Source organism: Electrona antarctica (genome assembly GCF_951216825.1).
Source record: "Electrona antarctica genome assembly, chromosome: 13".
NCBI classification, from domain to species: domain Eukaryota; kingdom Metazoa; phylum Chordata; class Actinopteri; order Myctophiformes; family Myctophidae; genus Electrona; species Electrona antarctica.
Genome location: NC_136794.1, coordinates 18,685,806 through 18,700,879, shown reverse-complemented (window position 1 = coordinate 18,700,879; position 15,074 = coordinate 18,685,806). Strand labels below are relative to the sequence as shown.

General features: G+C 43.2%; 1 protein-coding gene across 1 annotated transcript in view; it reads right to left on the bottom strand.

Annotated features, from left to right (window-relative positions):
* The window catches only part of LOC306935302 (FERM, ARHGEF and pleckstrin domain-containing protein 1), an 81,267-nt gene extending 67,803 nt beyond the window's left edge, over positions 1–13,464 (bottom strand). Inside the window, exons 1-2 of the mRNA XM_079518285.1 lie at positions 13,241–13,464; positions 9,198–9,400 (exon numbers count right to left, since the gene is read on the bottom strand). Of these exons, the coding sequence (XP_079374411.1) occupies positions 9,198–9,371 (174 nt within the window). The 5' untranslated portion in view covers positions 9,372–9,400; positions 13,241–13,464. The remainder of the gene's footprint in view (positions 1–9,197; positions 9,401–13,240) is intronic.
* Between the last annotated feature and the right edge of the window lie 1,610 nt (positions 13,465–15,074).

Sequence of the window (15,074 nt, the reverse complement as noted above, 5' to 3'; positions counted from 1 at the left end):
AATCGTATCTGCTTTATCATACTTGGCCAATGACGTCTCATCAGAACAATACCAGCGCCGAATCATACTCCGTGCCCGAGTCTTTAAACCACCATCACTGTCAATTCTCCCCCTCTAGCACAATGAGACTGGTGTACCAGACCGTGTAGCGCTGACTCCACCACGGCTCTGAGTTAAACAGGATTTAACACAGTGCTCTGAGACTACGCCGTCTACCTCATTCTCATTCTGAGCCCTGCCTCTCCCCTAACCACAGCCAACATATTACATATGAAAATACACTCCATGAAACGCAAAACGCTGAGAGCCTTTGGTGGTCTGTAATATGACCCGATAGCGCGCAACTGGAATTTTCAATTACGCGGACGGACCCACCTCACTGGGGAGTTGCGAGGAAGAGAGACATCTGGGGAGATTTCCAGAAGGATTGTATATTTATCAATAGTGTACGAGTCTTCTGCAGACTTGTGGATGTATGGCTAACTCGCTATCAATGTTACCCATCACTGTTCATGCCTGAATTAGCTTTGCAAAGTTATTGAGGCTTTTGTGACTAATTTTAGAACAGCATGCTGAGCTGAGCCGAGGCACTCACTTGAATGAGAGTCGGAATGGCTTTTATCATTTTTGTTTGTCTTCTTAATCAGTGATCAAAAAACATGTTTTGGATGAGAATCCACCAGATGGAGGTAAATGTGTGCCCTGCTACCATCATGGTTTTCCAATTTGGCCACACCTCTCAGTCAGTCAGTCAGTGGGCATCCATATTGAAGCTGGTGAATCTGAAAGAAGCCCTTCATCAAGTTTCTACTCATTAAGTTGGAACCTCATTACCATTCAACTGTCAACGAGGCACACTGGAGCAGCTTACTGCCCTAATTGCATGCAATCTGAATGGATGGCAGTCAGCAAACGGGGAACGAATGAGTGTTGCGTTCATTGTGCTGTCCTCTGGACTAGTGTAAGTGTCTTCCCCTAAAAAAAAAACACAGGTCGCCCTTTTGTGACACAGTCTACTGAAACATGGGTGGTCCTTATTGCCCTGATTTCTCTGTCCACTTTTTGGGGCGAGAATGTTTTTTTTTCTTTGTTTTTTTTTAAAGTTCTGGGAATAAACAAAAAGGGCAATGGGGTTTGAAGCAAAAGGGATGGATCGCCAGAGGCCCATTGAGTGATCCCAATATAGTGTAGGTCGGATATTGCTGGTCCCAGGAATAATACAGTGGAGAAATGTATTTTGTTCAAGACAGTAGCTAAACCCCGGTGATCTCATCTCTCTTCAAGTATATCAGAATTCAATGTCCTTTGACCAAATGTTAGACGTCTTGGCAGTGATCAAATGTGGCCATGGGAATAATACATTTCAGAGACATGAAGAACATGGTCTACAGTATGAACGTCTCAGTGGGAAATGAATCCATGTATGCAACAGCACTGTGACAGATGCAGCTGACCTGTGTCCTGCTCACTGCAGGGATGGAGAGAGCTCATATATCACTGCATAGTATGGCTTACTCATCAGTATACAGTATATAAAGCACCATATCACCACAATATTGATGGCATGTATATAACCCATGGACTACGACTCCAGACATTTGACGTGTCTGCCAACCATTTTCCAAAGCATGCCGTGGTTTCTTTGATATTCAAAGGCTTCTGGGCTTCTATTCAGTTCAGTACGATATTAAAATGTACTTGAAGTTGCAGGGTCTTGAATTTGGTTTGAGGCGGGTGGGTCATCCAATAAAAGCATTTTCCTTTTTTATTTTTGGCCAATGTTATGTTATTATCACATTTTAAAGCATTTGAAAGCATTTAAAACTTCTGAAATCCCTGGAGAAAATATTGATTTACGAAAGATTGAATTTATATTGCAATGCATATTTTCATATTAGATCACAGCATTAGAGAGAATATAACTACTGCGTGGAAAAGGTTGCGGGGAGTATAAAAACCTACATGTAGAACAAGCCATGAATCCTGGTCTTCAGTGAATCCTAATCTAAACCCTAATCTAGCCATTGTTGTGGAGGTAAAGTACTGGGGGATCGGACGCCCATTGGCTGGATTAGTAACCATCACAGAGGCCATGGGATTCAGAAAACCTGAGGACTTTTACATTGTGTTTGTGTGTGCGTGTGTGTGTTAACATCGAGCCAATTTACACTCGATGTGACTCCCGTTATTAATATGAAGTGAGAACATATAACAGTGTTACATCCCAGGCTGATGAGGTGGTGGGTAGATATCGGCATCCACTTGCTCTCATGTCTCCTATGGAACGTGAATAAAAACTTAAGTGTGAGAACTATGGGTCTGTAATTAAATAATTCATGGCTTTTCTCAGACCAGGAGCTGTACTGTGGCTCTAATGGAGAGAGAACACAAGTGCCTGAGCGTGTGTGTGTGTGTGGGGGGGGGGGGGGCAGTGATTTATTTAGTAGAGAATCACATTGGCAGAAAAGGGGGTGGGTTTAGGTTCTGTTAATAATAACATTGGCTTTCTTCAATGTCTGGGACTTACAGATTGCTGTTGCTGTGATGCAGTTGGATTTCGACAAAAATGAAATAATATGATCTTGTAGTAGGTATATAAATTGTACGGTATATATATAAATTATGTGCACGCACGCACGCACACACAATGTTTCCAGTGGTCACGGACGCAAATAGGGGGAGACAGGTCACAAAGTGCCCCCCCCCCGACTGCCCCGAGTAACGAGTTATTGTTTTATCGCCGTTTATTAATCGAGTCCTCGCTCTTGTCCAGCCTCTGAAACAACGTATCCGGTTCCCGCTAGGCTAGATCATAGAGTTATATATAATTTGTCAGATCCGGCTTAGTCTCGCGTTACCAGACTGTTGCCTCCGCGATTTCCAAACGCTTCATCATACAGCATTCGGAGATTGTGGAATAGTTGTCTGGTAACGCGTAGTCTCACGTTACCAGACTGTCTGGTAACGCGTAGTCTCACGTTACCAGACTATCTCCGCGTGAGTAAGCGATAAAGCGGAAGTGGAGCCTCCTCGCCACTTCTGTTTCGTCTTTACAGTCGCGCACATTTATCCTAATATAAATAGAAAAAATCTAAGCATATATAGCTTGTTGCTTAGCAGAAAAGGAAATTAAAAAAAATGTGTGAACTGAAATGGCAGCTTCCGTTACTCAGCTCATGGGGGCTATAGGTCCAGACTCTATATAGCATTTGGAGATTGTGGAATAGTTGTCTGGCTACGCGAGACTAGGTAACGCGAGACTAGATCCGGCTAGATCCGGCTATTTCCACATCCGGAGATAGCCGGATGTTTACGTTCATGAAAGCAGAAGAAGTAGAGAAAAGCATCAATGGAGTCAGTCAGTGGATTATCATGGTCACTTTTAGTTTTTCGCCCCAGCGTTAGTTACAAGAGACCCTCCCGTGCGCGAACGGTCAATCCTGTTTTTTGGACATGATCTTATAAGACACATGGCCGTGGGCGGTGAACCTACACCACAAATACGATGGACCCCGAAATGGACCACCCCATCGCGTTCAGTGGGATTTGCGCTCCTGCCAGTGAAGAAATAAAGTATAAAAGAGCAGTGGAATGTGTTCATATTCTTGTTACATATCTGGTGCTAAATTCACCCTGTCTTTTGACTTCATGCTGATAAATGAGCACAGAGCTGTCCTTCCCCTTAACTCATTATTTCCATGCCTCTCTCTACAAGTTACATTCAAAGACTCACATCATCCACTCACAGGTCCTCTGCTGGTGGAGCTTTCACCACCCATCAGCAAACATTAAGCATCATCCACATAATCATAGTTCCATCGAGGACATGTTAGACCAACTGGAAAGACAGAGGTTATCATGTGGATCCGTGCCTCGAATGAACCCTCTGCTGTCAACGTCATTCGACAGATAGCCTCTGGTCGCTTTTGGGCTACAAACGTCAGGTAAAATGCAAGCAACATCTACGAAAGGAGTGCCATTTTGTGGTCAAGTGGTGCATCACTATAGAGTCAAAATGTGCCTGTCTTGTCTGTACTGCAGACGCTTGTTCACAGCCAGTGTACTAAGTAGGCCACAGTATGGTATGTGACCCACGAGATAGATAGATGGCCCCTTTTTGTTTCTCAACCATCTGATACCCTGCCTGGCGAGGTGGAATCCTATCCCTCTGAGCCAGAGAAACAGCAACTATAGCCTTGTGTATCAGTTACGGTTGGGGGTTGGAACTGTTGTTTTTCAGACACAATAAATCTCAGATTAAGTTTGTCACTAATGGCACAAAATGTTCCTGTAATGAAAATACAAGATTACAAGATCATCAGCTAACTGCTTGTGAAAAGTGATTTTGAAACTACACAATCATCTTTCCTCACTGCTGCAGAGGTAACATCAATCTCTGTTGGGTACAAGCCAAGCTAGTCATTAATTTAAGCATCCCCTGCCCACCTCTGCAACTGGTTGACATTCTCATTTGCTAGAATGAACTGGACAACACCAAACACAGTCATTACATGATCATGAGCCGGTGTAAACAGAAGATAGTTATTGACACCCTCACTGTGATGTAAATAGGTTTTTAATGTGATGGGTGGCGGTGGCTCAGGGGTAGAGTGGCCGGATGGTAACCGCAACGTTGCCAGTTCGAACCCGGGCTCCCCCAGAGTTAGTGTTGAAGTGTCCTTGAGCAAGACACTGAACTCCTAATTGCCCCTGATGTGCTGGTTGGTGCCTTGCATGGTTTCCGTATGAATGAATGGGTGCAGGGCTTGACATTAACTTTTTGAGGCACTAAAAAGTACATTTCCCATTCACTTGTCCGGGCACAAAAGTCACTTGTCCGGAGCATGAGCACACAAATAGGCCTACATTTTAAATCAACTAACTGTAAGTTGGTTTTACTTGGTGAATACATACAATACATCTAAGTTTGCAAGTTAATAGCCCTGGATTCGAATGTCAGCCATAGATTGGTCCTATACGCGCACGGTTACCAGACTGACCTCGTCGGCATTTAAACTTATAGCACTGCCTGTGCACCCACCCAATAATTAATTCCTAAGACTTGGAGGTTTTGGGGACTAGTTTCATATTCATTTGAAAGTTCTGGCAGAAAATGTGTATTTAGTTAAATATCTCCACTTTTCCACGAGCTGCACACGGACGACATTCTCTCCGGCGAGGGGCAGGAATGAGTGCATAAACTGCATATCAAAACTTTAGGAAGCACAAATGTATGGGGCACACAAAATAGGTTGTGTGATCAATTGCCCAACACCAATCGCAACACACCTGTCAATTGTGTGCGCCACAATGTTTGTGCTTCCCAAACATTGACTGTGTTATGTGTTACGGTGATATTTTACATAACATATGTTTTCTGCCAGAACTTTCACATGGATATGAAACTAGAGGACAATATCTGACTCAAAGTCTTAGGAATTAATTACTGGGTGAGTATACACGCAGTGCTACAAGTTTACATGCTGACGTGGTCAGTCTGCTAACTGCTCTGATAGGACTGATATATGGCTGTATTTGGTATTTGGAATAAATGAACTGTATGTAAGATTACAGACATTCTAGGGCTATTAACAATATTGGAAAGGTGATGATTAGGAAAGCCAGACAATAATGCCAGACAATATTGTTGGCTGGTTGGAGCGTCACAAAAAGTGAAACCAAGGGTCACATGTCCAACGGACAAGTAAATATTGAATGCACTTGTCTGGGAAGATTTAATACTTGTCCCGGACAGTCTATGTAAACCACCTTGGATAAAGGTGCTATATAAATGCACCATTTACCATTTATGGGTCCCGGGACCATGGGGTGTTTTAGATCGGTCCCATGGACATTTTATGAGTCCCGCTTCAATGACATTAGGAGTCATATTTTGTCATTTTTACAAATTGCAACATTTAACTCCCATTAAATCTTATATGGTTATAATATGGTTATATTCATGTAGAAAATATATCTGAAAGAAATAAACACAATTCTAAATCTGAAAATTGCAAAGAGTTATGCAAACAGTGCAAAGTATCTGTAAATTAAATAGCACCAAATTACAGGACCCCAGAAAGGTCCACGGATGGGTCCATATTAATAATCTGCGTTTTGGGATGCAAAATGCACCCTATTAGCATCACTGCCCTCATGCCTCATGCATGTGGCATGAAGGCAAGTCCTGTTAAATCCTCAATGTTTCAAGCAGCCTCCTTCAAAGGGTGCTACTAGGACACAACCCATCAGTTGGAATGGGAGAGGAAACACTTTGGATGAATGGATGAAGAGCTGAGTGCTACAAGCATCAAATTTTCAAATCGTCTACTGGCTACTGAGGCCAAAAAAAGAATGTAGAAAAAAGGCGCTAGGCAAATGGAGAGGAAAGTCAATTTTGCATTGCATTTGTTCAAAAGATAAGCAACCTTTTCTCTCCCGGAATATGCACCAGTGATTTTGGAAAATGGTCTCCATAGGACACCGCATAGGGCCAGGCAATACGCAACCCCAAACAGACCACTGACATTTCTTCCACCAGTGCTGCGACAAGACGACTGGGGAAAAAAAAGAAAAGAGATTGAATATGTGTTAAATTGAGCATTGAGAAAAGCTTTCTCTCCTGTGCAGTCTCTTCAGCTTGCATCAGCTCAGCCTTTTGCAGCCCATTACAAAAGCCATACTGACCTCAATCACCACAAATCAACTAAATCATTGCAACACTGTTTTGTCTACAAGAATGCCAGCCAATGATTGACAAACCGAGGCTTATTGAAAGGCAAAGCATGAATGTACAGTAAACTTTACTGTACATTAATGCTTTGCCTTTCAATAAGCTATTACACTATAATCTACACTTTAATAAAGTGTAGATTATAGTGCACAAAAATGAATACGTTCCTCATCCGGTTATGATGTTGGTTTGTTGTAACTGTGAGTAAAAGCACACTTTAAAGTGGGAATATTACAATGTTACAAATGATCCGAGATAAATAATGCAATGTCAAAAATGCAGCAAAGGGTGTCATTTGGGAGTTGGGACACATACAGGGCAGGGCACTTGTGTTTAGCTCATGTCCTTGCAAAGAGGGAGGGAAAGATCTTCTAATTAGTCACTGACACAGCAAACAAAGGCCAATTACTCTTTTATTATGAATCCTTTATTATGACTCACCTCACCCAAAGGACAAAAAACAGCTATCAGGCACAATCTGAGTTAAATGAGGACTGCCCACTGTTATGGAATCTCACTGTAAGATTCTCTAGTGAGCCAAGTGTGATGTACAGCACATGAGAGCACTAGCTAAACACATTAGGAGATTTAGGACCCCATCCTCTCTGAAGGGCTGATAGCACACTGTGGGAACAAGACTTCAGCTCAGCCATAGTGCTTGGGAAACATTCAACCAGACATCTCCACACTGCCCACTCACTATACTGTACGTTAAGAGTTCACTACCAAGCCCCCATTCATTGCACAAATGAAAAACGCCTCTGTTCCATTTCCCTCCATCACCACTTCTCTGCTCTCTTCTATATCTACTCATCTATCTCCAGACGGAAGTACTGTGGTCAGAGAATTGCTAGGTCTTCTATTCTCAGGGAAATAGCAGTCTTTTCCCTTGCTCCACCCTGCATTTGTGCTGCTAAAATGGGGTTGTAGAGTATACCTTATGAAATACCACAAGTTCATAGGAATTCTTGAGGGAAGTGCATCTAATCTCTCTCTCTCTCCACATCTCACATCTTAACACTTTGGTACCGTGCTGCCTAATTGAATGCATACATTAACTCAACATCAAGCAACATAAAATATGCATCATAGACATAAAAAAGCATATCCAAACCTTTGTGTGATACTGACTGAAAATGTACATCCCTATTTTGTCATTTTTACAAAAATAAGCTTAAAATCATGTATCATTCAGGAAAGACTAAAGTTTAAAGCCATAGATCAAAATAAATAAAACATATCTAAATATAGATTTATATAGTGTTTGAATAATATGGTTAATAAATACCTGGAACCACAAAAGCAATTCAAACTAGTGGGAATGTGTGTGCATATTTTCAGGGATATCTGATTGCACGCTGTGTTCATGACTTGATGCATTTTGTTCAAAACGGACCAATCCTGCAAACTTTGGAGGGCAATCTTAGCCATAGTGTATACCGATAGTGTATACCGATAGTGTATACCGATTTACGTGATGTATGGATAAAATATGTACGAGTAATATAAAGAAATGTTTTGCAAAATAATTGGGGCAGAGGTTCGTCGTTGGCATCCAGGGAGTGTGTGTGCACAGTTTGGCATCGGCGGGCCAACGGTGCAGGAGATTAGCTGGTAACAGACGGACGGACACACACACACACAGACAGACGGACGGAGTGCAAAAAATACTCTCCCCATGCCTTCGGCCTGGTGGAGACAATGACACCTCCACCCATTCAAGAACATTCAAAACCAACCTTTCGATCCAACTACCAATATTAGTATCAGTGCCTGTGGGTCTCACACATGTCTACGTCTGCAAGGGAAGAACTTTGAAATATCATGTGCATGGATCCAAAGTGTTTGTATTATGAAGATGTCAGGTGTCTCTGACTCAGGATGTGATAGCAGAACAGTTCAGTTGTTCCTAGCAAATCACACTTTCCCAAGGATTTAATAATAGTTTCAAGAGGTCTAAAGAATGATACGAGACTGCTAGTCAACAATCAAAGATCACTGCACTAAGTCACCAGACAATGTTATACTCTCGAAGGACTGTGCCAATTATTACAGATAATATACAAAGTATAGTTGCATTATAGTTGTTATAGCTATATATATATATATATATATATATATATATATATATATATATATATATAGCTGTATAATATTAACATCAAGCCAATTTGTCCTTTTTTTTTTTAGCTGAGGTCATTTGATGAATTATGAATTAACCTTAAGATGTGAGCCAGCTGACATTATGGAGATCACTCCCATCTCATCCATGTATTCAGCACTTTTAAGTTATTCAGTTGCCATGCCAACTGGTTGCCAGGTTAACGACAGACTGCTGCTGCAATGATAAAGACAAGAAGTCTCCCTCAACTACGGTGTGGGAGGGCGAATAATGAAGAATCATATTCCGACTTTAACAACCTCATCAGGAAACGTCCCTGTAGGAATAAATTAAACAATTTACCGATATGTCGAAAAGCTCTTCTGTGTCGTCCAGCATGCGCACCCTGATGCTGACGTGTCGTCCCGTGGGCATGGTTGGAGGCTTGTGGCCGGGGTCCAGGGTACTGATGCCCAGCGTCTCTGGGGCGCCAAGACGCTGGCCTGCTATAGAAGCCACTGGTTCTGGCTCTACCATGGTGCTCTGCTGCGCTGATGCTGCCCAGCCTGTACAAGAAGCCAAGGTATGTGAGGAACTGGAAGGGGTAAACACTCATACACTCAAGTGATTTTAGGATACACACACTGTCTGGTACTGGTAGATGGCTTACATGAAATATACATTAGGACACAGAGGAGAGTTCATAGCTTTGTCGTGAGCTTGTAGATATGCTATTTTGATTGCACGACACCGTCGTATGAAGTAAAAATCACACCCGTGTGAACTGAGTGGTGCAAGGTCTTATATAGCCTGATCAGCTGTGGTCTGACGTAATGTCAGTGACCATAGTAACCATGCTCATTCTTTTGGGCCCCACGTACAGGTACACACAAACACGGATACAAACAAAGCTGGTTGTTGGAGTGGTTTGCACCACTCAAAAAATCATGCTTAATGATACAACTGCAAATTACGTATTTGCACTCTAAGCTAATGGGTGATAATTGAAGCCTTTGGGATAACCAATTACTGTACAAAGAGTCTTTATGATTTCAAGGCACAGAGCATCCTAAATGTAATAACTGAATAATTTATCTTGGCTTTAAAGATCAAAGAGTCAGAATGACAACAGAATGACTTGAATCAGGAAGTCGTAAGCACAACTTTAGTACCACACAGAGACACAGGTCTGTATTGTTCCCAAGGGCGTCATGTCCGATCTAAAAGTGGAAACGGAAGCAACAATAATGAATTGGCATCTATGTATTGGCAAGTACACACTGTAGGTACTGTAGCAGGTAAAGCCCACAGTTCAGTTATCTACTGTAGATTGGTGGGATAAAAGTGACCTTTTTTAAGTAAGTACCAAGTGTGCACCCTAGCTGTGCTCAATCAAGGTCACAGAGGGACAGAGAGATTTCTATATAGCGTCTGAAAAAGTAGAGACACGTCAGAATTCTCCATGACAGAACGAGCCTTCTGTCGTGCTTCCAGGGGCCCCGACTGACGAGCTGATATGGAGCGAATCTGATTTGTGATATAACAGGTCGTATTTATGTTTACTCATATTCAAATGCTGTTCTTATTCATTTCAGGGGAATACCCCGTGTAATCAATAAATATACGCCAGTCTAGGGCTAATCGGTAACACTGAGTTCTGCCTTTCATTGTACGGTGTGTATTTGCCCCCGGACCTCAGGATAAACAGAGCACCCACACATCCTGTACCATCAAGATCAAGTTGTGAATATTAGATATCTCAGTAGTTTGGTCCATGTTGGCAGTTGAATGCTCTTTACCATGGGAAACTTGCTGCTCAGATAACTTGAAGCATATCATTAATATTTGCAGAATAATAACGTATTAAAAGGCAAAAACAAACAAAATAAAACATTTGCAATTGTGGTCACCATTAGGCCCTCGGTGATGTTTTAATTAAAGCTGATGCCCAGTATTCCTAAATAATGTTTAATGTGACTCATTCTGTGGCTATTTTGTGAAAGCTAGCCCCAGGTGCTGGAATATGTTGGGACTAGTCGTGGAGCCATTCATTCTGGGTTGACACATGAGTAGGCCACTATCTACCCCTGCCACCCCACCCCACCCCACCCCGTCTAGTCTAGTCGACACAGTCAGACCCCCAGAGGCCCTGTTGTCCTCTTTAATGCTCCCTTCATCACACATTCCTGCCTGCTGATGTCACCTCAAGACCCCACCAACTGGTTCATCGGAGTGTGGAAGGGGCAATCATGGGCAGGCACTGGGCAGTTGTTCAGAATAGATAACACAGTGGTGGGTGGGTTAGAACTTACAATGTTGCCAAGTTCAAGCTGAAAGCTAAGCCATTTTCAAAGATCCAAGGGAGCCTGCACAGGCCAAAAGTGTGCTATCTGTTCAATTCTAACAGATGTCTAAGAGCGGATCAAATAAACGTTTTGTTTTCAATGAGGACCCGGGGGGGAGCGGTCCTCCACTGCATGCAGTGAATGAGTTCATACTAGTTGCTAGTTGGAGTGAGGTTATTGCCTCTCCAAACAGCTGAGCTGTGCAGCTATAGTAGTGTGTGTGTGCTCATAATTTGCACCTGTCCATTCGCTGTCATCACAAGGCAGTGCGTGAGATGAGATCTGTTTGAGTTTTCCATCGCAAGGTCTCCATTCCCTTGGTTGATGGTTAAACCAGAGTTAATGTGGTCATCAGGGTCATAGAATGAAAAATGCATATTGCTCAGTCCAAACCTCAATTATGACACCGTACCCCTTTGTGCCACCATCACTGGCCCCCGGCTTGATCATTGGCAAATGTTTTATGTCAAGTCCGTAGATTCATGGCTTATACTGTATATTGTGACCCACGCCAGCAGTAACCCTACACTCTTCAAACAAAAGATGAGTGAAACAAGAGGGCAATGAAAGAGCAGACAGTGATTATTTCAGAACTGACAGCCAACACCTACGCCACCCTGCCCCCAAGCTCATGAATCAACCAGTCATGAGCTTCAGTTGATGTGGCTAGCTCTAAATAAGTACCCAGTTTCTGCCCCCCCCAAAAAAACAAAAAACACACAAAAACACAACAACATACAAAACAGTCACCACTAGGCATCCAGCTCCACAAACGCGTACTGTGTGTATACGGTATACACAGGTGGTTTGGCATGGACAATTTAAGTTCAGTATTGGGTCAATGCTGGAGGGTCATAAACTCACATGTCTAATTTATAGTCTGCGGTCTGCAGTGCACTCTGCAACGCGTTGTCTTGTGACTCGTGAGCTATGTAGATCGTCGCCGGATACCGTCGTACGAAGAAGCATAGAAGACCAGGCCAGAGACGCAGCAGAACGTTTCTGGGGTGAATTACCATGCCTTTGAACTTGTTTTGCTTGAAATTCCCCACACAACTGTGTAACATGTACGCCGTGGCTTCTCGCTGTGCTGGTGTATAGTCAGTGTGCGTAACAGTGCTTTCTCTGTATGCAAGGGGAAGGGCACACAGAGCCCCTTCAGTGCAGTCCAACACATGCACGCAGGCACCATTTCTGCAGCTGCACAGCTGGATTTCATTACTGACAGCTGAACGGCCAGAGGACGGGCTGCAGTGAGCCAAGAGTCTACCTGAAACATGCCCCCAAAAAGCTCCATTTCCACTTAATTCAGCACCACGGATCTGCATTGATACTTGGGTGTGGCTCGCCTTGCATGGCATGGAAGTTCCCACATGTGTGCATTAAAGGAAATATGTTGCGTCGGGCATTGGATGATTCAATGTAAGATGATGACCATCAATGGGCTACCCTGGTGCCATAACCCAAATTGAATGGGAATTTAAGTATTTTCACAAGAGCCGCATTCTACACAGTTAAGTATTAATTCAGGGGGGGGGGGGGGGGGGGGGGGTCAATGCTAATCTTCCTCCCATGTGTAGACTGTTCCCGCAAAGGTCTGATTGTGTTGACATCAATAATATGTAATCTAGGTTAAGAGAGCAGGCTACAGTAAGTAATCCGAAACACATTAGTATGCAACCACGCGCATGATGTGACATGGACCGCCTGCCTCACCTGACCAACTAACAAAGTAGCAATCCACAATGTGCAACATTTTGACATTTGCGTCTTTTAAATGTAGATCATCATAGTTCATTCCGCCGCCAACCCATCACTGAGTGAAATGTCTGCAGCATTAAATTCATTTACCTTCGTCTCTGTCCGGGCAGTGACCGCTATGCACTAAATAAAGCTTTAGATGTTGTGTTTCAAGTCTTTTTTTCTTCCACAAATCCACTAAACCACATCAATCGATGGCAAAGATACTTCTCCGACTTATGTCTAATCTCCTCAAACAAGTTGATCACTTGATTACACCTTCTACACACAGAACTTGAGCTATTAAGACTGGAATCTTACCCCTTCTTTGAAATGTGGGCAATCCACGTATGTATTTCCCAGTTGACAGAAGATATTACATCCACCTCCAGTCGCAGCGAGCAGCTCAGGAGCCTGGTTCACTTTAGATGCTGGACGTTCCGGAGAGAGGCTTTTTCACGGTCGCCATTGCGGACGACTCTGTGTATGTGCCGAGGAGAGACGGGAACGGAACGGGATTACATTGAAACGAGCGGCAGATCCACTTGGTACGAACTCAGACAATGAAGGAGGCGCAGTGCCTACAGCTTTGGTAACAGACCGCGTCAACTGAATAGCAATAGCACCATCTAGTGGTGCCACGTGGGGCGGCTGTGGCTCAGGAGGTAGAGCAGGTCGTCCAATGATCCCTGGGTCGGCGGTTCGAATCCCGGCTCCTCCTGACTCCTGTCCACATGTCGAAGACTCGAAGTGTCCTTGGGCAAGACACTGAACCCTACATTGCCTCCAATGAGTTGGTCAGGGAGAGCTCGCCACTATTGGTGTGTGAATGTGGGAAGTGAGGACGCTGGCGTCGACTGTTCGCCGCTTCACCTCCCAATGTATGAATGAATGAACATTGTAAAGCGCTTTGAGCACTTGGAAAAGCGCTATAAAAATGTAATTCATTATAAAATCGATAAACAAATTCCTAGTATTCCAACTGTATTGCATAACATTGATTTCGTAACTAACAGCCATTGATGGATCTTTATTTTGTTTTATTTATTGGGGTCGGGGTTCAATTCCTCGGCTGGGCCTATTTACCATTGGGGTTAATATATATATATATATATATATATATATATATATCACTACAGACATTTTCAGTGAACAGTATTGATAATGGAAACCTTTAAATAACATCAACCCCAATTCACCCGATCCCAACACTGCTGAGAGAGCTGAAGTCGATGTTAATAATTGTGACAAATGTCAGCGTTTAATGTAGAAAGATCAAACATCTTATTCTGATCATTTGAAACAAGTCCTACCTGGTTTTCTTTCCAATATGATGGACATGTAATGACTTGCCTTCTGAGTGAGGAAGGCAAGGAAATCATGTCACAGACTGAGGGTTAGCATAGAGGGACATTACAACAGTGGAAAACACTTTGTAACATTAACTTTGTGAAAATATTAGTGTTATTATTATTATTATTATTAAACTATATTAATTAATACTATGCCACCAGTTGGAAGAACTCTAGTCTGTGCTGCACTTCGTACATGATCCACTAGAGGGCACTTTGGTTAGTCTTGAAGCAACAGCAAAACACCCACATCTTAAAAAAGTTTAAAAAAGAAATTGTCAGGGGGCCAATAGAGAAAAGTGCTTCAGAAATTACTTTTGCTAACATGTTTGGGTAGAAACTGACAACCATTTGTTTTGGTTAGAGGGTAACCATAGAAGACGTTTTAGGGTGGTTGTAATGTTGAATTTATTTTCTGGTGACTTTAAGAAGCCCTTTAATATATGAGACATCCATCCATCCATCCATCTTCAACCGCTTATCCGTAGTCGGGTCGCGGGGGCAACAGCTCCACCAGAGTGCTCCAGACTTCCCTCTCCAGAGCAACATTAGTGACTTCCTCCTGGGGGGTTCCGAGACGTTCCAAGGCCAGTGAGTCGATGTGTTTCCTCCAACTGCGCCTTGGTCTGCCCCGGGGTCTCCTCCCAGTGGGACGTGCGTTGAGGACCTCCCTAGGGAGGCGCCCGAGAGGCATCCTAACCAGATGTCCGAACCACCTCAGCTGACTCCTTTCCAGGCGAAGGAGCAGCGGTTCTACTCTGAGTCTCTCTCGTGTGACTGAACTTCTCACCCTATCTCTAAGG